Genomic DNA, 22,252 nt, shown 5'->3' with positions numbered 1-22,252 from the left:
TTACAGTTCAGTGTCATTCAGGGGACAAACCAAAAAATCAGCCAATGTCTGTTGCTCACTGATTTGTGAAGGAAGGTGCTGACAGTCCCCATGCATTGAAGCCCATCCCGTGTCTCTTTGTTTTAAGAGTGCAGTGTTTGCTGAGTGCTTGGACTGAAGACTGGGCCAAGCAAGGAGTTGAGTGAATGTATACTCTGAGGAATGAGTTCTTTTGTGAACCCACACCATCTCTGAGTGCTTTGTCTGTCAATCATGCATTGGATTTCCAAGTAAGCTTATGCATTTCAGTTACCAAGAATAAGGAATCAATATCTATTAGTTATTCCAGAGAAAAGCGGGCAGTGCCTTTACACATTTATGGAACAGCAGGTCTCCACACATTTAACAGTTCTGACATGACCATAAAGCAGCTGAAGCAGCTGCCATGGCAACGCAGGGTTTGATGGAGGTGTGACATTAGCTCCGCCCCCTGAGGGGGAGGAGACCCTCAGTGAACACAAGGTCAGGGTCATACCACCTGCCCACATCTGCCTCCACACAGATGATCACTGTAACAATAGATATATATAATGACAACAGGCAGACAGAAAGATGTCAACTAAGTTTGGTGAACAGAATTCACAAAACTATTAAAGCTTTTCCCATGTGAAAACTAGCCCCGTCTCCTTTGGTTTTAAGTTGTAGTTTAAGCAAGCCACCTTCCTGTCTCTGTAACCGGAAATTACAGCCAGGAAATGAAATGACTGGAAAATTTCATGTGTTCCTGAATCCTGCATTGTGCCGACTTAATTTGACGCTGACAGTGTTTCATATGTAAATTAAATCACACACAGTGGATGCTGCTCACATATGGTAATTGCAGGTCTCTTTACATTGAGATTCATTCAAGGCTCAGAAAGGTAGTAATGACATTCTTAAAATAGCCCATGTGATATCAGTGGTTCAGCTGTAATTTTATGAACCAATGTGAATACCCTTTGTGTGCAAAAAATACTAAAATAACGACTTTATCCAGTGTCAGATTTCGACAGCACTCACGACAGTAGTTACTGTAGACACAACGTTACTGAACTACCACCAGGACACATGGTAGCTTCGTGCACTGCGTTCAATGAGGAGTCAGAAAACTCTTAAAGATTTCATCAAAAATATCTTAATTTTTTTCCGAAGATGAACTAAGGTTTTATGGGTTTGGAACTATGGTTTGGAGTAATAATGACAACATTTATTTATTTATTTTTTTTGAGGGAAAAATCCCTGTTGAATGAGAATGTACAGCCTCTGCCACACACGTTAATGAAGCGTTATTCATCATGCTTTTTTTTGTTTACCACTAGCCATGCTGACGAAGCTTATTCTTTTGTAGTCAATAGATGTCATCATCGTACAGTCTACACACGTTGAAGCCAAGTTTATTAGATCAATGTAGCACAGTTTGACATGCAGTGATCTTATAGGATTGCTAAAATCATGCAGTGTGTTTTGGGCTTAAGACTTTACTAATTTGAAATTACTAATTTGACTTTCTCCATTAAATTTGCCCCTTCATACAGACATACAAAAACATTTATGGACATAATTAAAGCCTAAGTGTTGAAAATAAGACAATGCAAATGAGAAATATTTCATTTTCATGTTGTAGACATTTTTTTAAAAATATATTTCTACTCATAAATTCTAATGTATTGTTTTGTAAGAGAGAAAAATGATAGAATGATAACAACGAGAAGTATAAGTTTGATTAACTGAAATAATGTTCTGAAAGCAGGAGTCATTATTCATCCTAACATCCAGCAAACACCCTCCCACATTCCTAAAAACTATTGAGTAGAACATGCAGGAAATAGACACACCTCTTAAAATGGCCTGTTTTACTCCTATGATTTTGTCACAAAAGAAAAATCCAAATTATCAAGAGGTCATAAATGCCATCTTCTGATTTCCTGTTTATGACAAGAGCATCTGTGCTGCTGATATGGTGCTTCAGTCTTCTGACTTTTACAGGTGGCTTCATGTGAATGTACTGCTCTCAATCTCACGTCCTCATAAAGAAAGAACCTCTCCACTGCCACAGCCAGATGCTTAAGTTGGCTAAACATGTTACAAGCACTCATCCCACAGTAAAGTGTATATTTAAGAACTTGGCTTTCATAACACTTTGGTTCAAGCCAGTCAAATAACACGGGCTATGCAAGAAAAAAAAATCTAGCACAGTGTAAAACATCTAAAAGCAATAAATCATAAAAATTCAAGATATTGAAACAGATTCCAAGATCAAACAGACTAAATAATAATAATAATAATAATAATAATAATGCAAAAACACTTCAGTGGTAGACTGGACATTATAAATCAAATTCATTCCGAGTATCATGCTGTTGCACAGTGTTTATGAAGTGATTGTGAGTCAGACCGATGACGGAGGAATTGAGGCAGTGGCTGAGGTGGTTCAGAGAAGAAAAAAAGAAAAGGCTCTCTGAACCTCCTCATATCCCTTTAACCTGAAAGAGCTGGTAGGGAATCCACACAGTCCACAAAGCTTGCTTTTCACATTCCCTGAATGGCTGTAGAAAAATACACTAGACTCACTGCTTTTTCTTCTTTGCTGTAACATTCTTGCAGACCCAGTTCATGCCATCCTGAAAGAAGGAAGCATTTTAAGTGCAAACCAATCTCTGATGGGAAGGTCCAAAACAAATGCATGGGTAAATAAAAGAAGGCCGATGACTCACCTCGACTCCTTCTCCTGTAAGTGCCGAGCAGGACTGAATTTGCCACATGCGGTCCCGAATGGTGTGCAGATTCAGTCCCTCTGCGATCTCAGAGGCCGGAGCAGCAGTCAGCAGATCTTGCTTATTTGCAAAGATTAAAACAGATACCCCACTAAGTTTCTCCTCTTCCAGCAGCTCGGCCAACTCCTGCACATCACACGAACCATTTAAAATAGCTCATTCAAATACTTTTAGTACTTGCATATCAAGATCAAGTATATGCTTACACATTTCTTTGGAGCCATCTAGTAGCGTTTCACTTCAAATCAGTTTAAAATATCAATGCTGCAGTGAACTGAACTAAGCTGGAAAATTTAGCAAAACCTGAGAAAGTGTGAAGCCACATAGTCTGAGTAATATCCTGCAGAGGACTTGGATGCACACACACAAACATGACAAGCAATAATAAACGTATTTTCTATATATACCTGCCCCGTTTCCTCAAATCGCTTCCTGTCTGCACTGTCTATGACATAAATCTGAAAAACAAAAAATAATGACAATATAGGACATATTACTTACCCAAAAAATATAAATACACTACTGTTCAAATACTTTGCGGCAGTACTTTTTAATTTTATACTTGCATTAAAAAGATCAAAAGTGACAGTAAAAAGATATTTATAATATAAAAGAGTTCCTTTTCATATACACATTGTTTTGAAATCAATAAAGAAATGTATTACGGTTTTCCCCAAAAACGTTAAGCAGCGTTTTCAACATTTGCTAATAAAAAATGTTTCTTGAGAAGCAAATCAGCATATTAGAATAATATGCAACATGGAATAATGCAAAAAATTAAGATTTGCCATCAGTGATAAATTACATTTTAAATTTAGACTAAAATACACAATTATTTCAAATTGTAATAATATCATAATATAATCTTTAGCTCTATTTTTGATGTAATATAGCAACCTGAGTGAGCATAAGCGACATCTTTATTAAAAATCTGCCCCGAACTTTAGAACAGTAGTGTATATGAGAATAAATGAACTATAAATGGACAATTTGTTCAGTGGTCTGGCTATGCACAACTCATGAACACAAATCTCTTAAGAAACACTCACGAGCATGTCTGTATTTTCAAAGTAGTTTCTCCAGTACGGCCTTATCTTCCTCTGGCCTCCAATGTCCCAGACATTTAGTTTGAAGCCCTGAGACTGCACGCTCTTAATGTTAAAGCCCTGGCAAGGACAGAAGAATTAAAAGCAACTGGGCAAGACTGTGCTGTGCTAAAGAGCAAGACCAAAATAAATGCAGAAGCACTTACAGGATTACTATATAAAAACAATGATAATAAACTTTTTTACAGGGAAATTTGTAATTTCTGCAAAAGAAGAGATCATTTCTAGTAGCTTCCTTCTGTGTGTTACCTGTGTTGGGGTGATGTGACTGATATCCTCAGAGGCGAGCTGTTTGAGAAGTGTTGTCTTTCCACCGTTGTCTAATCCGAGGAGCAGAATGCGTACCTCCTGGTCTGGGGCACTCTTCAGTTTTCTAAGAATCGACAACAAACCCTGGAATAAACATAATCTGCTTAATAACCAGATTTTAAACAAGACAGCAATGACAGTGACACTGTGAGGATGTTTGTGAGAAATAAACTCTTTTTATAACCTTCTATAAGAAGGTATTAAAAAAACAAATAAGATATTATATTATTCAGATGATTGTTAAATACAAAATGCAGCACAAAAGGGGATGTTAAAATAACAGCCTCAGTCACCATTCACTGTCACTTTATACTTTAAATTTACTTGAATGATTTGGTCGTTTTAACACCATAATTTCAGAATTGTTTATTAAATATGAATTTTACGTATATAAGTCATTGGAAAAAGAGGCAGGAACGCCGGTTTTCGGAGTTGTGTTTCGTTTACTGTAATTAACATAATATCTAAATTGTCTGACTAAGTGAAATCATTCCTGCTTCGGGGAAATAAGTAACGTTAGCGGGGCGAAAATTACAGCCTTAGCGCTGCTGAGCCATCAGGTTTCACTCCTACAGGAAACCCACTAACTTACTGCTGCTAATGATCCAGACTACACGCTCCCAGTTCCGATAAATGACGCGTAACTCGTTATAAAACACACAAAGACATGACTACAAGCAGAGAACTTCTCACCATCTTTCTCCAGGAATCTTCCGAGACGCCGAAGAGGGTTACTAGGGGGAGCTCAGTGACGTCACCGTCCGTCGGCGTCGTTTTAAAGGAGCAGCGTTTGTTCGTGAACATTGAACATTCCTCTGGTCGGGTTTCAAAGTCAATTAAAGTCACGTCTGACTACATTTACTACAGCCACTGAACATTCTCACCGTTACTGCCCAAGAAAAACTTACTACTAACTCTATATAGGGCAAGTTGTCACAATAGACCCTATTAAAGAGTCAAATTACAAATAATAGAATTATGAAACGCTAACAATTCAGTAAACAGCAGAAATTTAAAAGGGAAAGGACAAAAATAATGTATAATTAGATGTGTTCAGCGATTATATAAAGTCAAAACAAAATTTATTCGGACACCTTCAACATTTCTCACCTTATCAGTTTAAATTTATTTTTTTGTTTATTTACTATAGTTTAGAAAAAGGTGATAAAACATAAGAACTCAGAGTTAAACTGTCAGAAAAAATTCATCTTGATAATGTCAGATAACGGTTATGAATTAAGATGAATAGCTGTTAGCTGTGTACACAATTAGATAATACCAATTTACAATTCACCAATTTCAATTACCAAGCTATGCTTAATTTTGTTCAGTCTGTGTAAAAAGGTCACATTAGCAATTAAAGAAAAAACACTTAAGGAAAACATTGTCAGGTCAAAGTGTCTGAAATCTTTTGGGCCCACATTTTTCCTGGTAGCCCACTGTATGAAGAATTTTTGGGTATATGTCAGTTTACTTTATTTTGCTCTCCTCGTTTATATAAATGAACTAGTGTCCTGCACGCACTAATAAAAAAAGAAAAAGAAAAAATATATCTGGTGCGTAAAAAAAAAAATTTTTTTTTTTTTTTTTAACGTAGAACATCTTGTCCGAATGTATACCTTCATGGGTTTATTGTGATCACATTGCCCTTCTGATTGTCAAATTTTGTATATAATTATTATCAAATTATTGAGAATGTTCATTCTGTACAATATCATGATAATGATAACTCTCTGTTTTTTTCAGACAGCTGATGTAATTGCACCAAACACAGAAATTGTTATTACAGCTTTCAACATCAGTGCTACAGAACCAAATCTACCAAACCAGTTATAAAGTCAGCTTTTAAAAATGAAACAATTGAACTGATTCTACTAAAACAACTAATTTTATTTACAGAATCTGTAAACAAATCTGTGAAAATACAAAAAAGGCAACCATGGCAATTCCTTCTAGACTGATCTCGACATAAAATGCACCATGCAAAAATTCATTCAATTCAAATCAGTCCTTCAAAAAGGGACTAGGATATAAAAACCCTGATTGCCAAAAAAAATAAAAATTCAAACAAAGCAGTATGAGAGGAATATCTGTAGAGAAGAATGCTGGTGTTTTCCCTAAAGGCAGATGAGTGACAGGCCGTCACTGTCTATATCATTTCACAGTATGTTACAAGGACCGTTCTTCTGGAATCAACCTGGCGTCAAGTGCCTCACTTAAGGCCTCAGTGGGAACAGGACTGTTTGTGAATTCTCAGTCCCTGAACTGAGAGTGAGTCGGAAGTTTGATGTTGGCAGTTACTTACATACACATAAGTAACATGGATGTTCATGGATCTGGTTGTAATGAGGCTTTAACCTTTCTATTTAACACTTGCAACCATATCTGTAAGTACAAATTTCCATTAAATTCCTAATCACTCTTCGTCACATCTCATAGTAGATCATTAAGTCTAATACTGGATAAAACATAAAGGTCTGGTGTAAACATCTCTAATTAAGCTTTCTGCTTTTTCTTGGCTGGTTTGATTGAGGGCATTTCCTCCTCACTGACATCATCATCGTCATCATCTTCATCTGATAATTCAGACCCTTCATTCTCTGTGGCTGAAGGAGAATTTATTAGCATAATTCATTTTCAAAACAAAAGATAAAACAGCTTTGCAATTTTGTGACAAAGAACTACTGTGTGCTCGCGAAACAGTGTTGTATTCCTCACCAACTAAATGTAACCCACTGACGGTCACTGGTCCAGTTCCAGACTTCAGGCGTAGTGTGACAGGAGCCATCAACTCAAACTCCCCGAGGTTCACCTGAGTAAGAAAACTGATTTCAAAACTTGCAATATGTTGGAACATTTATAATGTACAACAGCAGAATTGAAAAAAAGGAACTCAGAAATATGTTGCATTACCATAGGCAGGCAGGAAATGTTGAGATTAGCTACAGGCACTGATATTTTCTTTCCTTGGTGATTCATAGCAGTCACTTCCACAACATTATTCTCCTCTTTGGCACCGTCACCCAGACAAATCTAATGGTTTGGGAGAAATGTAAATAGTTATGCTTTTAAAAGCAGATCATCAAGCAGCTACAGATCCTTTCTTCTATACTGTGACATCCATCAGAAAAGTAATAATATAGGACAGGGACCTGGTTCTATTCATCGGTTGTTCACTGGATTTTGAGAAAGTGGAGGCAGTTTAATGTGACATCTACATATTCAAGCTGGTCACATGGATTCACTGCTTCCACTGTCAGAAAGCTGTTTTGGTTTGAAAGTGACTTTGGTGTGAGCTGTGCTTCATTGTTCTAGTCTATGGACAATAGACAATGAATCTTTTTTGCCTGCAATATTTTTTAGAATCTGCAAACATCTTTAAATGACTGATGAACAAATGTTAGGTAAAAAAAAATGTTAGCCTGAATGCAATGTAAGTCACTTTGGATAAAAGCGTCTGCTAAATGCATACATTTAATTTAATTTAAGTGATTGAAGAAGTCCTGCACATGTCACCAGAAAGAAGTCAGTAATTTCACCAGAAGATCAAAGTTAGAACACTTTGATTAAATATTTAAAAAGGTCTAAATAAACAAACATGCACAGTTCAATTGTTAAAATATTCATATCTATAATATGCATTTATAAAATAATTGATAGGGTGCATTTCAATTTCATACTGATTTAAAAGCATTATTCAGGCAGAAATAAAAAATATATAATTATTTCACCTCCGTATTAAACCCAAATTATTTGTTTGTTTGTTCGTAGAACACGGCAGTCACCATTCAGTTTTAAAACAACATAAGCGGACTGTTCTTGTAACAAAACAGTCTACGAACCGTTCTAAGCTCGAGAAAATGTTCCACATCGTCATCTTCATCTGCTTGAAATGTGTAAAATGGAACTTCAGAAGACAACTGGCAACCTAAATGAATCCAAAACCACAATATTAAATAGCTTTATATAATTTAAATGCATAAATTAATGGAATTATAGAAAACGACGGCGTTTGAACTATATATTCATGCACAGTGACCCAGGGTTCTTTTAATGAATGTTAAACACCATTGGCTACAATTACAAGGAAAGACAATTGTCGTTGTCCCACGTGTTAGCAAAAGTACAAAACATGCAGCTCGCCACTGTTGATCTTACTGAACACATAGCTTTCCAACCGCGAGCGCGAGTCCATTCCACTGCTTGATACTTCGTCCTCCACAAACGACATAATTGTTCATATGCTACTAAAATCACTTTTAATACAGGCTATAAAATCTACAGTGCAGGTCGCGTTTTCAAAACACATGTGACGAGTACACAAAAACCGTCGCAAGAATCAAGACGTCATCAACATGGACACGGAATTGGGCTAGTCTTTTGTCTTTTTTTTTTTACTAATTTGGCACAATATCTTAATAATAAAGATGTTTTTACAATTCTTAATACCACTTTGATTTGTCCTCGTTGATGTGGTTTATGTTTTGAAAGTCATTTATTCGTTTTAGCTTACCCTCCAGTACAGTTAATTACATATACTAGCATGCAATAAAATTTGGATTGTTTAATTTTTTTTATACAATTTAAACCACCTGCAAAGTTTTAATAAAGCCATGACAAACATTTTTCATTTAACTCACTAACCACTGATTTTTTTTTCCTTTTCTATTTAACATTTTAATAGCCATTTTAACTACATACGTCTCTTACAGAAATTACAACTATATTACATTTACAGAATCATAATTACATCAAAGTACAGAAAGGTTTTCATTTTTTAAATATATACATTGGATATGACCTTAAAAAAGAAAAGCCCTTTACATTGGATGTGATCAACAAAAATAAAATGGGGCAACAGTCCATGTAGAGATAACCAATAGCCATTTTTTGGTACAAATTTCCCTTAAATTGGGTGAAGAAAAAAAAAACACCACAAACCTGTTGGCCCACATGCACAAAACTATTTACATTTTTCTTTAACCCAGGCATTTTAAACATTACACATGGAAATCTGCAGGAGCCTTTTGTGCTCATTTAGTTTTTCAGAATATAGCACAATACAATACAAAAAATAAAAATAATAATAAAAAAAAAACTGTTAGTAACGTTGGTTAAAAAAAGGGAGTAAATACAGAGTTTCTTTCGCACCTACATTCAGGAAAACAATCCTAGCACTTATAATGCAGAGCGGACTTCAACTGTAGGGATTTTTAAATATACTGATAAAGAGGAAGACGGTCATTTAAGAACAAGCAAAGTTATTCTCTTCAGGCATAAGAAAAATAAATATCTCTGGTATTTTAATGATAATTCACTAATGTACCAGCATTTATTTTCAGTTTTCACTTTGATTAGTGTCAGGGCATTGGTCTTGAGGTTTACAATACAAATTGTACTTCTTTTTCTTTTGTTAAACATAAGCATCTCAGAATTATAATGCAACCCCATTGTGTCTTAGAATTGTATCATTTACCATTTTAAACAAAGTAAGAACTGTAGGAAATTACTTTTCATTACCCTCAAATATATTCCAGAGAAGGGCAAGAGCCAAAAGGTGTTTTTGTAAAAAATAAAAAATTGTACACCTAAAAGATACACATGCTAAAGGTTTACACAAAAGTACCCCATGCGGTCTTAAAGACAACAGATTTGATCTGAATTTACTTCTGCCTGCTCAAAGTTCAATTTCAGTTTTTTTCTTTTCTAAATAATAGAGCAGCATCCCAAACCTCAAAGGATAGCTTTAGCCTGTTGTGTTCTCCATAAGAGAGCTCACAGACACAGTTTGAATCTGGAAATGTATGTCCTAGAAAGCAAAAACAAAGTTATGAAGTCCTTCTAGATTATTGCTTTGAACATATAAAGCACTGAAATGAAATATTAAAAACAGCAAAGTGAAGATGTCTCCTGTCAAGTAATGGCAAGTTTTCAGTCTAGAAACTAGACGTTAACTTAAACATGCACATATTCTGAACACAAACTGCAACTCAGCCATATCTTAGAGATTTAGTGGGTTCAATGGCCAACTCAAGCAAACGGTACACCAGAAAAAACTCAAAGTTACTCATGCGTCCTGAATTAACCTTGCAAAGCCACTTCAATTATTTTTCCATTTCTGAACACACCAATGTGTGCATGTGTGTACACCCACTTTCAAACTTCCACCACGCACTGGCAAAGTGAATTAACAGCACCTAAATTTCTAGAGGTGGATTTGACATATGATGTGAATGAAGCTAAAGTCACCAGAGTTGCCATTACAAAACTTGTGATAGTCACATGAACAGGTAGCGTGTTGGGGCAGAAGCTTTGTGCAATTTCTGGAAGGCTCCCGCTGTACTTTTTTTTTTTTTTTCAGCAGCTCAGATTCACAAACTCCTCCCCATAATTATAACATCTTTTGGGAATCCCTCCATTTTGGCCACTTCAAAGCAGCCCAGTTTGCTATAAAAGTCCAACATCCGTTTGTCCATCTGGCGGACCTCACAGAAAGCACCATGTGAACCTGACAACCAATGAGGAAAAGATGCATATGAAACAAAGAATTTAAACAAATCACTGTAGCTTTTCATGTCCTTTAACATGTTAACATCCGAAATGTATGAACTATAAACACTGCTTACTAAAGTCAAAGTCAAGTGTGGCAAGAGAGGGAAGATCACACAATTTAAAAGCAGCTTTAATGTACAATGTATTTAATTACCAGTACTCCATGTAATAACAATGTTATTACTATAACAATGAATAATGTATCATGTTAAATAAAAGCACATGCCACACAACCAAACTTTGCCTACCATTGGCTTTCAATGATGAGAGGAGACATCCCATCATGCTTTTGGCAACACTGGGGTCAGTAACCTTTGCGTGAATGTCCACTTTAATGAGTGATGGGAAGTTACTGAGGAATGATTCTGGTAAGCCTTCCTCCTCCTCATGGAAACTTAGCATCATTTTCTATAGAGGAAAACATTATTAAACATTACAAGTTTCTGTACAGTTGCTGTATATATATATATATATATGTCAGATTTTATTGAAGTTAATAAATTGTTCCATAAATAGAATTATATGAAGACATGACATGCTAACCTCAGCTTCTGACAGGTCCTTCTCTGTGTCTGGCTTGTTGTATTTCTCCTGCATGAATGGAATCCAACTCATCTTGCATTTCTTCACAAAAGGTTTGACATCCAAAGTGCCCAGAGCATAGCCACAGATATCTTCCTCATCCTCAAGCACAAACCCATAGTCTGGGCTGAGCGTCAGGAAACCTCCCACTAACCTGCAATGAGAAAGAAGATGGTAAAAAAGTTCACGTTATTAATCAAGCACCCACAATACATTAATGTGACTAAACAAAGTGGAAGCTAAAAGCACACCTGTCTCCAATAAGGTCTGGTGACTCATCTGAGAAAGAGATACCGTCACAGCCCTCAGTGAACATCTCTTTGCAGATCTTGTAGACAGCAGACTGAGGACAGAGAGTGAGAGAGATGCAGTGTGTGAAGGCATCTGACAGCTTTCATTCCACAAAGTGCAAGCCCTCTAAGGACTAACAGGTGGACCAGACTGCTGTTTCAGCAGAATGCTTCAGATGTGCTGCAAATAAACCTAAAAGCACAGCTTAAACTGGGACACCTCAGCTGGGAATTCAAGCAGCCAACAGCAACGTTTTATTTAGACAGAGCATCTACAGAGTTTTCATACTACAGACAGCATACCGTAGACAAGTCATGTCCTCAACATAAAGAACAAAATTAACATTTTAGGGCCGGCTGCACAGCTGTGTGATTTTGATTTTGCGTTGCACCATTAAATAAACTTATTTGAATGCAACTCTAAGTATAAATTAAATATTTATAGAAGCCTGGTGATAAGCTTGAAAAAACAACAAATTGATGGAATTGCATCATTAATGCAATGCTCATATTTTACCTAACTTATTTAAATCCAATAGATATACAGTACAGACCAAAAGTTTGGACACACCTTCTCATTCAAAGAGTTTTCTTTGTTTTCATGACTATGAAAATTGTAGAGTCACACTGAAGGCATCAAGGGCTATTTGACCAAGAAGGAGAGTGATGGGGTGCTGCGCCAGATGACCTGGCCTCCACAGTCACCGGACCTGAACCCAATCGAGATGGTTTAGGGGTGAGCTGGACCACAGACAGAAGGCAAAAGGGCCAACAAGTGCTAAGCATCTCTCGGGGAACTCCTTCAAGACTGTTGGAAGACCATTTCAGGTGACTACCTCTTGAAGCTCATCAAGAGAATGCCAAGAGTGTGCAAAGCAGTAATCAAAGCAAAAGGTGGCTACTTTGAAGAACCTAGAATATGACATATTTTCAGTTGTTTCACACTTTTTTGTTATGTATATAATTCCACGTGTTAATTCATAGTTTTGATGCCTTCAGTGTGACTCTACAATTTTCATAGTCATGAAAATAAAGAAAACTCTTTGAATGAGAAGGTGTGTCCAAACTTTTGGTCTGTACTGTACTGTACATTTACACTTCTTTCCTTTTTAAAAAGAGAGAACTGCTCTTTAACACAAACCCATTTTTTGTAATTAGTATTTCTTGCCCTCTTATTAATAAAAAAATTAAAGTACAGTTTCTGTATTTCATTTACATTCATTATTTACATAGATGTTATGTTATTTACAAAATAACTACTGTGGTATTACATGCTTAAGTATCAGTGGAAACGCATTTTTAATTATTTAATTAGAAAGCATTTTTTGGATGATTGGGGGTAAATGGAAAGCTTATGAACTACTAGCTACGCCTTAAGAACACAGTGCAAGCAAATTAAGAAGGCTACAGTAGATAGTTACCACCTAGCTAGTTACTTGACCCTTGTCTGGACTTTACGTTTTAAATAAGAACTTATAAATGGCTAAAGTTTTTTTGCAAATGGAAAATAAAATGGCTGATATCAGTGGTTAGAAGTGTTGAGAAAACCTACCTCATCTTTGGGAAAGTAAGGCCTTATGGTATAGATTTTGGAAGTTGGCATTGGTGGTGGTGGCTGGTAGAAAAGATCATTTGCCCCATCAATTGGCAACAGTCTCTGTGGAGACCAAAGCAAAAGCATTGTACAGTTTAGTATCTCTCTAGATTTGACCATGTGACTGCAACTTGAAACTTGGGCTGCTGTTTACCTGCTCCAGCTGAACTGACCTCACACAATGGAGCTGAACAAGAATGTGCCTAATAACGGCATGGAAATAAATCGCTTCACAAGTAAACTTGCTTCTCTGGTAGGTCAGTGTACAGCAAGAGCACGTAAACATCATGCAAAAGATACGCACCACTGAAAATCATTGCCACCTTTTTTTCTGAGAGAAACAAAAATGAAAAAAAATTGCGCAGGCTTGGTCTGAAAAAGGCTTAACTGGCTAAAGGAGATGCTCCTTTCCCACTCTTTTTCGCTGCGCAAGATCTTCCTGTAGGGAAAAGAATGAAGCTGGCGCGCAAAGCAAAACTCCATGACCAAATATTTCCAGATTAAAACACATTTTCCTTAACTGACCATTTAAGAAAGCTGAATAACTCTGAGATGTTAAGTATGCCGAGGTTATGGATTAGTAATCATTTGTTCATGGAGCTTTAAGCAGGTTCGCAGTCGCACACGCAAGCGCAGTGTTGTGGACGCAGGCGCAGACAAAATGTGGTGATAATTTTTGCGCTGTTTCCTGCAAAGAAACAAGATGTCATAAAATAAAACCTAGCCATGCTGCGCTGACGCAAGCGCAGGGGGAAAAGCAGCATCTCATTTGGGCAGTTGCTGAAAGAAATCCAAATTTAGGCTGGGTTAGAAAACGCCATCACCCCAAACACTAGTTCTGACCCATTTTAGTTTTCACTTCACTAAAAAGCCCAAATGGCTCTCAACACCCCTTCACTTTTCTATGCAGCTGCTGACAGCTCACCTTCAACAGACCAACCCATACCCTTTCGCAACCATATGAACATCTAAAAAAAAATGAAAATATATCTTCGTGTAACATTTTGCTGGTAATTCAATATTGGATACCTGGAACTCTCCTGCTAGACCGCCCCTAAAGGCCCAGGGCTCTTGGTCGCCACTTAAGAACTGTGCTGACGACTGACTACGACACCCTGTTGAGATCAGATCCAAGCGGAGAACATTATGTGAGGGGCTTTCTGGCATAATGAGGGGGAAGGGGTATAGGATAGAGGTGTCTTATTTCCAAATAACTTAAAAATCATGATTAACAACAGTGAAAACTGCATATATCTTCTGCCTAGGGCTCAAGCAGCTTAAGCTTACAATGACAGAGGGCTTACACTGACTGCAATGCCAGATTTGGGCGCATTACTGAAACCATAAATTTTGACATGATTCTTAGGCATTTAGAATTAAGTGAGGTTTGTGATGCAATCTAGGATAAGGTCTCAAGCACTAGCACTTCAACTAAATAATGCTGCTAGTCTGTTTTGAAGAGAAGAGACATTTAAGAATTATTGGCTGTATCACTTTTCCTACATTTTAGATGGCCTGTTGTTGGTGATATGTCATCAGTTCACTCGCTGGTACTAAATAAGCTTCAGCTGTTTAAGCCCTCTGAATTCTAACCTTTCTCTGAAGTCACATTTAGACCTATCTGCCTTGTCACATGACTATCAAGCTCTCTTCATCAGCCATCACAGTGGACAATTTCTTTGATCGATTAATAGTTCATATCATATAATCTTATATGATCGACAGAGCAGATCTGGACCCTTCATGGGCAAGTCACAAAATAAAAACCTAATTCAAAAGTCTGCAACAACTGAATCTTTCCAATCACTACGCGCACATGCTCCTGTAGAATATAATGATAAAATTGGGTGATTTTCATTGCTACTGTACACGCTTTAATCTGCCACTAGAAACCCAGTTATTGCTAAACAACAGTACCAATGTGAGGGGATGAGGACTCGGCGTCATGTAACAAGACAAATGCAGCGCAGATCCCAATCAATTTGATCAGAATTAAAACACATCCTGTGGTGAAATGGCTGGACGCACAACACACACCATCTGAGGGGAATTTTACCACATCCTTTTCTTTTTTTCTTTTTTATGTATTTATTCAGAAGATAATTCTCTTTGTAACTTAATAGTCTTACTATGGAGGTGTGTTTAGATGACTGAGTCAAGGGTATCAATTTTCCCCTAAGTTGGTGTGGTAAAGCTGGTCTGAGCCATTTCAATTGGGCCTACTGATAGAAACAAAAACCATGTTAGAGCTGCCAGAGAAAAGAATTAGGGGGTTAACACCTAACACTTGAGCTATCGCAGCGCAAATGTGACTTCAAAGCATTTCCTCTCCTGATAATGCACATAATGAAAAAGAAAATTTATTCATAAACCCCTCAAAAATAAAAATGATAATCGCAGCACTGTGTATACATCAGGCACTGTCCATCCAATAGCAGTAGAAACTTGTGCTGAGGATTCTTCCATCTGTACATAATGAAGGGAGAAGACAATAAAAGAGCTAATTAGTAACTGATCTCAGCACGACAGCAGTGAGCCGCTGACTGAATGCCATCTGCACTGCTTTGGACAGTGTAGAAATGCTGGATGAAAATGTGCTGGGATTTGGACTGTCCGTGCAAACAGAGGCTGAGAAGCATATTGAGGGGGGACTGTCCGAATAAATTAACCTACATTAAAAGAACAGTTAAATCAATATGAATAAATCAAATTTGTCGTCTCGAATAAAGAAAGCCTTTATGGGTGTTCTGAGAAAACAAGCCAAATGTTTAAATCAGACTGTACAGAACACCCTTATTAATGTGGCAGATTATACATTTGATTTTCCCCTCCATCAGCTAATGACAACTTAGATGTGGCATGCCAGTTTTGGTTGCTGCCTGCTGTGTTGCTTTGTTATAAAGCTGGACAGAAACCTGTAAATGAAATGTGGTTACCAAGGTAACCCAGGCCATGCTGGTGCTATAATTAATCAACCAACTTCCAACAAAAACCTCATTTAAAGCAGAATCCGTTACTCTAACTGTACTGTAGTGATGCCCAGAAGCTACATGGATAACAAACATGGGCATTCTCAGTAAGTGATGGGTCTCTCAATAAAATCATAATAAATAAAAGGGCTGGCTAATGACTCAAGAGCTTCTCAGATAAGAGAGCCTTCAATTCGCTGACTGCACAACTGTATGTAGGACCATGAGAACTGTGTACAGTTCACTGGAATGTAGTGACCAGATCAGTTCAGTTAGAGTAAAGCATACGCTGGGGTTGTTTGTGGAGTCTCTTCCTATAATGCTCATAATCAGCACACATGATGAAAGAAAATCCATCAAGTACAAAGTATTAATTTATGATGCACCAGAATAGCCTTACACAGCCGCCTTGCTTTCCAAGATCGCATGCGCGGCGCGCTAGGGGCTTATTTTCCTTCACGATCACACCCTTGATCGAAAGAGATTGCAACAGATGTTGCCAAGTTAACGCACAATGATACTGAATGCACAGCAAGCAGCAGGACCCACATCGGCAACTGTGACCACAGCTGTTCGAATCATTCTACCTGATCAAGAGTGGCCTGAAGGACAGGCATTGACTAGCAATGAGGACAGCATCCAGTCAGTAGAGGAAAACAATATTTACACAAAAAATAAGTAAGAAAAGGCAAGTGTGCACTAGACTGAATTTCCATGAATGGCAGACTTTGCCCAAGAAATTTCAGTAGCGCATGTGGAAGCTGTTGATATGGTGCATGAGAACTAAGGTCTTATAATTGAGTAGAAAAGTGTTAATTCACTCTCTCAAGTCTAAAAATATGCTCTGTGCCATCTGTTAAGAAATGCATTTTAAGCACCTGAAATCTTAGCAATGCCACTGTAAAACGGTGCAATGCATGAAGTGTAGATCTGAACGTTTTATAAATCGATGGCTATTGAAATGGGTGCTCATTGTTTTTGGATTCTACTGAATAAAGTTCAAGTATTTCATTGGCTCAGCATGGTTAAAAAGCCTTGAGAAGCAGCAAAGAGATGTCGCCATACCTACCTAACCACTGAACAAATGATTTCACCATTGAGACGATACTCTTTATATCCCAGATATAGGGATACAGGTCATAAAGAATGGTCCTGTTGGCTGAGTTGGAGAGTCTGGTGAACATCTGGATGACGGAGCAGCACATCTCCTCAAATGTTTCCGCTCTGGATTGCCATTCAGCTACCTATGTAAAACATAGGAATACCACCTTTATCATAACCACACCATCAAACGTCTCCTGCTTCAGCAACTTCAAAAAACTTGCAATTACCTACAAAGTGAGTCATAAAGGCACCACCATGTGGTGAAAATAATTACTGCATTTCCACCATTTTGTGACTAGAGTATATTGAGCAAACATTTTTGTTCATATTTAACTTAACATGACCAAAACAAGGCAGTGACAAATTAAATGAGTTCCCATACATTTTGACCAACAAAATTTCTATGACCATTAATAATCATTCAAACCTACTCAGATTGGCAAATGAATCATTCTGATTCATTTGTGAACCTGTTAATTTGCAGATTTCGCTCAAACTCTAAAGAATGATTATCTCACAAATCAGAAAAGGATTTTTTATCCCACACAAGAATTTGAAGTACATTAATTATAAGAATTTCCAGGAATTGATGAATCTTATATCTTATAATCTTATATCTCTAAATATATAATTATATATCTTTATGACTGTCCAGGCCAAGATAAACACAATTTTAAAAACAAAAACTTGCTTTTAAACATTACAATGCTCACCTTCTCTGGATCCTTTGCTTTGGAGTTTACACTAACATAATTGCTATTTGCTCTCAACCAGTTAAACTCTTTCAGCATCTGTACTGCTTTGGGACCGTGTTCGTATGGAAGGTAGAAGAGTTCAGCTAGCAGGGTCAGATCCTCCAGAGTAAGTGGCTCAGTAGTTAACATTGGCTTCTCGTTGGGGCCTGGAACAAACACTTCCTTGTTGAGCTGATCATCAGTCTGCATTGGTGCAATGTCGCTGCCTGAATCCTCTTGAATGGACATCTCTGGGGACTTGGACTCTGTTATGCTCTCTTTGTCTGTGTCCATGGGTCTGAGATCTTCTGTCATTTTAGCCTTGACAATCTCTGTGAGGATCTGGTTGACATTTTTAGTGTCTTCCACCTCGTCGTGTTTCTCCACGACCATCTCCATGGGTTCTTCGTCAGACTCCTTCTTCTCCACCTCCACCTCCTCTTCTTTGCCAAGCACATGCAGTTCATCGCTAAGGGGCACGGTTGGACTCATGATGGGCTGTTGGAAGACTGTAGTCACTGACGTGGAAGTGCCTAGACTGGGCACAGTGAGTGCAGGAACATCTATAGAAGTGCTTTTAGTTCCACTGTGAGGAACCTGCCGACCTACAACAAAGAAAGAAAGGTTAAGATAGACGATACCAAATTCAGAACAAATAAGATCACGTAACATATCACACAAAGAAAAAATAGTTACTGTTGTACTGGTGAGGCACTCCAAACTCGCTCAGCCATTCAGTGAGAGCCAGCTTGAGCGCGATCTGTGGGCTGTAGAGGATGTCTGTTTCTAGCTCCTCATCACTGCCTTCGTTTTCCAACTTTATCTGGATGGACACGGTGCTGTCTTCACTGTCCGCTACACACAGAAACCAGAAGCTATGAAGCTACAATCAATCAAGATTAAACACACAATATGATATAATGTTGATGGATTAGGTCAATCTTGATCAATAATATGAGCCAAATCAAGACTTAAGTAGAATTCAAAAGGAAAAATCCATCAAAAATCCAGAATATTAGCTGTTCTAGGGACATAAAACCACATTAAAAATCTTAACTGAATCAGCATGAAACGGAAAATGCAATTGTCCTTCCTATTGTGATGACAGCTTCTCAAATGAGGAAAAAAAGGTCCATTTGAATTTGATTGGATCATTGTCATTTGCTAACTGAAAGAGCTGCACAGATATATCTTTTTTTTTTTTTTTTTAAGTGCATTTATAAAATATTTTTTGTTTTTACAATGAAAGTATATTGGAGCTGAAAATGTTTGTTCATGCTCAACAGAAAAAAGACATTCACACAGATTTGGAATGACTTGAGGGTGAGTAAATTATGAGCATTATATTTTTTTCGGTGAACTTACCTTTTAAGATATATATATATATATATATATATATATATATATTAAACATAAACGTATTATAAAAACAATGTTTCCATAAAGACATACTTACTCATGACAACATCTTTTCTCACTCCGTTCATGTTAGACTTATACCACGTGGCTAACGTGTGAATGGCCACAAAATTAGACTCAAATTCACAGTTGGGGTTGGTGAGGACTCCCTTCAGCCGAGGGATGAGTTCTGTGGACCTGCCTTTATAAGGCCCCAAGAAAAGTCTCTTCTGATCGTAGTCATTAGCATGAATATTGTCCCAGATGACAGGAGCTCTCCTCAGTATCTTTGTGACTTCTTCAATAGATTCAACAGTAATGTCTTTAGAAACTACCTTGGGACCTGTCAAACACGTAAAGGCATTGTTAAAATCCACAAGAGAGCAAACTATTATTCCAGTCCCCTCAATGAAAACACAACTTACCTGTCCACAGCACCTCAATACCAGGAAGCAGCTTTTCACCTACTGTGCGCAGGTAAGGCGATTGAGACACATTTGGATAACAAAATGTTCCACAATACTCTGAAGACAAGGAAACATTAAATAATTATGAGATGGTATGAAATAGAAACAATACATTCACATTACACAAAGTAGCATGGTTACTTAGTAAGTAATAATAATCATCTTACCTGTGGGGCAAAATACAAATATTTCAGGTTCTCCCAAATATTGGAAGATCTCATTGGTGATAGACACTTGAGCATGTGCAAAGGAGCTGAATACCTCCTTGTCAGCTGGACAGATGTTATGATCAATGTCATCAAAAAGTAAGGCAAAGGACTTGCACCCAAAATGAGAGACCTGCACAAAAGACAAACACTGTCATAAAAACACAGACAAAAGCACAGTATAAGCTTCCGAATAGGTTCATTCTCACCTGGTCTAACTTCCTTTTGAGTGTTGACACTTCCTTCTGATTTGAGAACGTAATGTCCAGGCCAGGGGAAATGGCATAAATGAACTCAATCCCATGCTCTTTAGCAGCACTTATTAAAGTTGTGAGTTGTTCTTTAGAAGCAAAAGACATTAGATTAATAAACTTAAGCCAAACAAAGCATAACGACCAGTACCTTTTAAAAGAGCATGAAAAAAATATATATATTCACCTGCTTCCTCAACAGAATACATTTCTCTCCAAAACATTCTGTGTTTGTAGTCATCTTTTGGGGCATACAGATAGGTGTTCAAACCCCATTTCTGCTGCCTGAAACCCAAAAATAGTATTAGCGATTACAATAGTGTGTGTAAACTTGTCCAAAAGAAACAGAATTAAATTTACTGGCAAGTTGAATCAGAAAGGGGAAGGATATTTGCACAATACCTCCTGAAAAGCTCTTTCCTTTGTTCCATAGTCCATGGTCGTCCATAGAAGCCTGTGTGGAGAACAAAATAAGAAAAGACTTGTTTTTGTTTTTGGCAAACGCAGCATATTCCACAGATGCCACAGTCAATCAACACCTAAGCAATATATAAAATGAGATGTTTTCTAGCAATGTAGGTAACTAATTAGAGTGATTTTAACGGTTGCATATGCTTTACATTTGGCAGCACACGTTGGATTTGTCTAAATTATCTCACCCTCCACCACCCCAGTGATGAACTTCCTGCGGCCTGTTCGCTCAACCCCGACACTGGGCTCGTCCACGGGACACTGCGAATCCGCGACAGCTTCGCTTGGCACTGGATTGGCTTCACTTTCTGACAGTGTCGATTCGATTATTTTGTCTTTCTGAACCATTCTGAATAGTGCTTAACAATTTATGTTGGAAGTATCAGTCTAGTCGTCAGCCAGAGGTTTTCTTCTGCAGAAACACTAACGTTACTGGGTTAGTAGGTCATTGAGTCACCGGCAGGGAGCGGACTTCTGTCGGATGGAGATTTTCTGCACGAATTAACGTTATCTGCAGATTTCTTCGTTAAAACACGACAGTCATTCACATAGTGTTAAAGTCTTTCTGGACAAACTTGACTGTCTGCTCGCTCTCGAGCAAGCGAACTGGGCCCTTGTTTCAACGATGTCAGTATCGCAAATGAGCATTAACGTTACCCGATGTTTTCTCTAGTGACTTTTGTCGAGTCTCTTTACATCATGTGCTAATCATAAATTAATGTCGTTTAAGCTTACTGTAACGTTACACCTGCATAGCGACTTCAAACAGTTCCTATCAATGTAACGCAACGTTCGTCGACACGGTTTAATTTTGCACTCTTCTTCCTGTTTACACTTACTGCGCAGACTCAGGAAACCGGTTTGAACCAGTAAAGGACGGTTTGTGCGAGTCTGAAAACAAATCTCTAGTAAAGCTCTTAAAGGGGCAGCGGGAACATTAGCTCTTGTCCAGCCTGAACAAGAAGGGTGGATGGGAACCGGTTCATTTAATCCATTCTATAATAATCGTGGATACATTTTATACAAATGTACGTGTAAATGTATTAGTACAAAGGAACTTTGTTGCGTTTCTGTACAAAACCAGAGACACTGACATTATCGGAGACTCTTTGCATTAAAAAGATTATAAAGACCAAGTATTTTATAAGTTGTATAACATTTTAGTTTGCATCTTTAACCCAGTGTTAATTATAGTATTGTAGAAGGTTAGTGTTTTCAGAAAAAAAAGCTAGTAGAAAACGACCTATATTTAAAAACCTAGTTTAAACTTGGTAACTTTCTGTGAAACCGGAATGAACATCTCTTACGTCCAAAGTCTCTATGCAGACGTGCGGTAATGAATAAAGATTATTAATAGCACGATAGCAAATACATTACAATATAGGATTTACAATGTTATATATTTTTGGATAAAATAGTTAATCTAG

The 22,252-nt window shown here is 37.5% G+C and overlaps 3 protein-coding genes and 1 long non-coding RNA gene across 4 annotated transcripts in view; all 4 read right to left on the bottom strand.

Annotated features, from left to right (window-relative positions):
- Positions 1-22,252, bottom strand: part of LOC132157207 (uncharacterized) — a 212,484-nt gene that overhangs the window by 31,258 nt on the left and 158,974 nt on the right. The gene's annotated exons all lie outside the window — the stretch shown is intronic.
- On the bottom strand, positions 1,592-5,049 carry LOC132157203 (ADP-ribosylation factor-like protein 3). The gene is made up of 6 exons (XM_059566437.1): positions 4,901-5,049; positions 4,148-4,291; positions 3,842-3,958; positions 3,200-3,250; positions 2,733-2,918; positions 1,592-2,639 (listed from the first exon to the last, which is right to left on the bottom strand). The coding sequence occupies exons 1-6, from the start codon at positions 5,009-5,011 to the stop codon at positions 2,586-2,588; spliced, it is 663 nt and encodes a 220-aa protein (XP_059422420.1). The 5' UTR covers positions 5,012-5,049; the 3' UTR covers positions 1,592-2,585.
- Positions 6,684-8,564, bottom strand: npm3 (nucleophosmin/nucleoplasmin, 3). The gene is made up of 5 exons (XM_059565537.1): positions 8,366-8,564; positions 8,050-8,135; positions 7,121-7,240; positions 6,926-7,019; positions 6,684-6,813 (listed from the first exon to the last, which is right to left on the bottom strand). Exons 1-5 carry the CDS (start codon positions 8,436-8,438, stop codon positions 6,704-6,706), a joined length of 483 nt encoding a protein of 160 aa, XP_059421520.1. The 5' UTR covers positions 8,439-8,564; the 3' UTR covers positions 6,684-6,703.
- Positions 9,322-21,173, bottom strand: LOC132157202 (protein O-GlcNAcase-like). Its single transcript, XM_059566436.1, has 16 exons — positions 21,014-21,173; positions 20,757-20,808; positions 20,542-20,639; positions 20,313-20,443; positions 20,065-20,236; positions 19,856-19,954; positions 19,489-19,773; positions 18,729-18,887; positions 18,012-18,637; positions 17,264-17,438; positions 14,255-14,340; positions 13,184-13,288; positions 11,593-11,684; positions 11,303-11,495; positions 11,008-11,167; positions 9,322-10,715 (listed from the first exon to the last, which is right to left on the bottom strand). Exons 1-16 carry the CDS (start codon positions 21,171-21,173, stop codon positions 10,579-10,581), a joined length of 2,730 nt encoding a protein of 909 aa, XP_059422419.1. The 3' UTR covers positions 9,322-10,578.

The sequence above is a fragment of the Carassius carassius genome, chromosome 14 (genome assembly GCF_963082965.1).
Source record: "Carassius carassius chromosome 14, fCarCar2.1, whole genome shotgun sequence".
In the NCBI taxonomy this organism is placed as follows: domain Eukaryota; kingdom Metazoa; phylum Chordata; class Actinopteri; order Cypriniformes; family Cyprinidae; genus Carassius; species Carassius carassius.
The sequence above is the reverse complement of the archived record's forward strand: the minus strand, read 5'-3'. Positions and strand labels throughout refer to the sequence as shown.

What these genes read in the sequence shown, in the direction of transcription:
- LOC132157203 (XM_059566437.1), bottom strand. Translation starts at nt 5,011, where the DNA reads ATGTTCACGAACAAACGCTGCTCCTTTAAAACGACGCCGACGGACGGT. An exon ending in TTGAAAATACAGACATGCTC is followed by an intron (nt 3,251 to 3,841) that starts GTGAGTGTTTCT and finishes TTTGTTTTTCAG; the next exon opens with ATTTATGTCATAGACAGTGC. An exon ending in GATTTGAGGAAACGGGGCAG is followed by an intron (nt 2,919 to 3,199) that starts GTATATATAGAA and finishes TGTGATGTGCAG; the next exon opens with GAGTTGGCCGAGCTGCTGGA.
- npm3 (XM_059565537.1), bottom strand. Translation starts at nt 8,438, where the DNA reads ATGTCGTTTGTGGAGGACGAAGTATCAAGCAGTGGAATGGACTCGCGC. An exon ending in GTTGGAAAGCTATGTGTTCA is followed by an intron (nt 8,136 to 8,365) that starts GTAAGATCAACA and finishes GGATTCATTTAG; the next exon opens with GTTGCCAGTTGTCTTCTGAA. An exon ending in ATTTTCTCGAGCTTAGAACG is followed by an intron (nt 7,241 to 8,049) that starts GTTCGTAGACTG and finishes CCAAACCATTAG; the next exon opens with ATTTGTCTGGGTGACGGTGC.
- LOC132157202 (XM_059566436.1), bottom strand. Translation starts at nt 21,173, where the DNA reads ATGGTTCAGAAAGACAAAATAATCGAATCGACACTGTCAGAAAGTGAA. An exon ending in AAGCAAAGGATCCAGAGAAG is followed by an intron (nt 17,439 to 18,011) that starts GTGAGCATTGTA and finishes TGTTTTACATAG; the next exon opens with GTAGCTGAATGGCAATCCAG. An exon ending in GTCTAGCAGGAGAGTTCCAG is followed by an intron (nt 13,289 to 14,254) that starts GTATCCAATATT and finishes TGGTCTCCACAG; the next exon opens with AGACTGTTGCCAATTGATGG.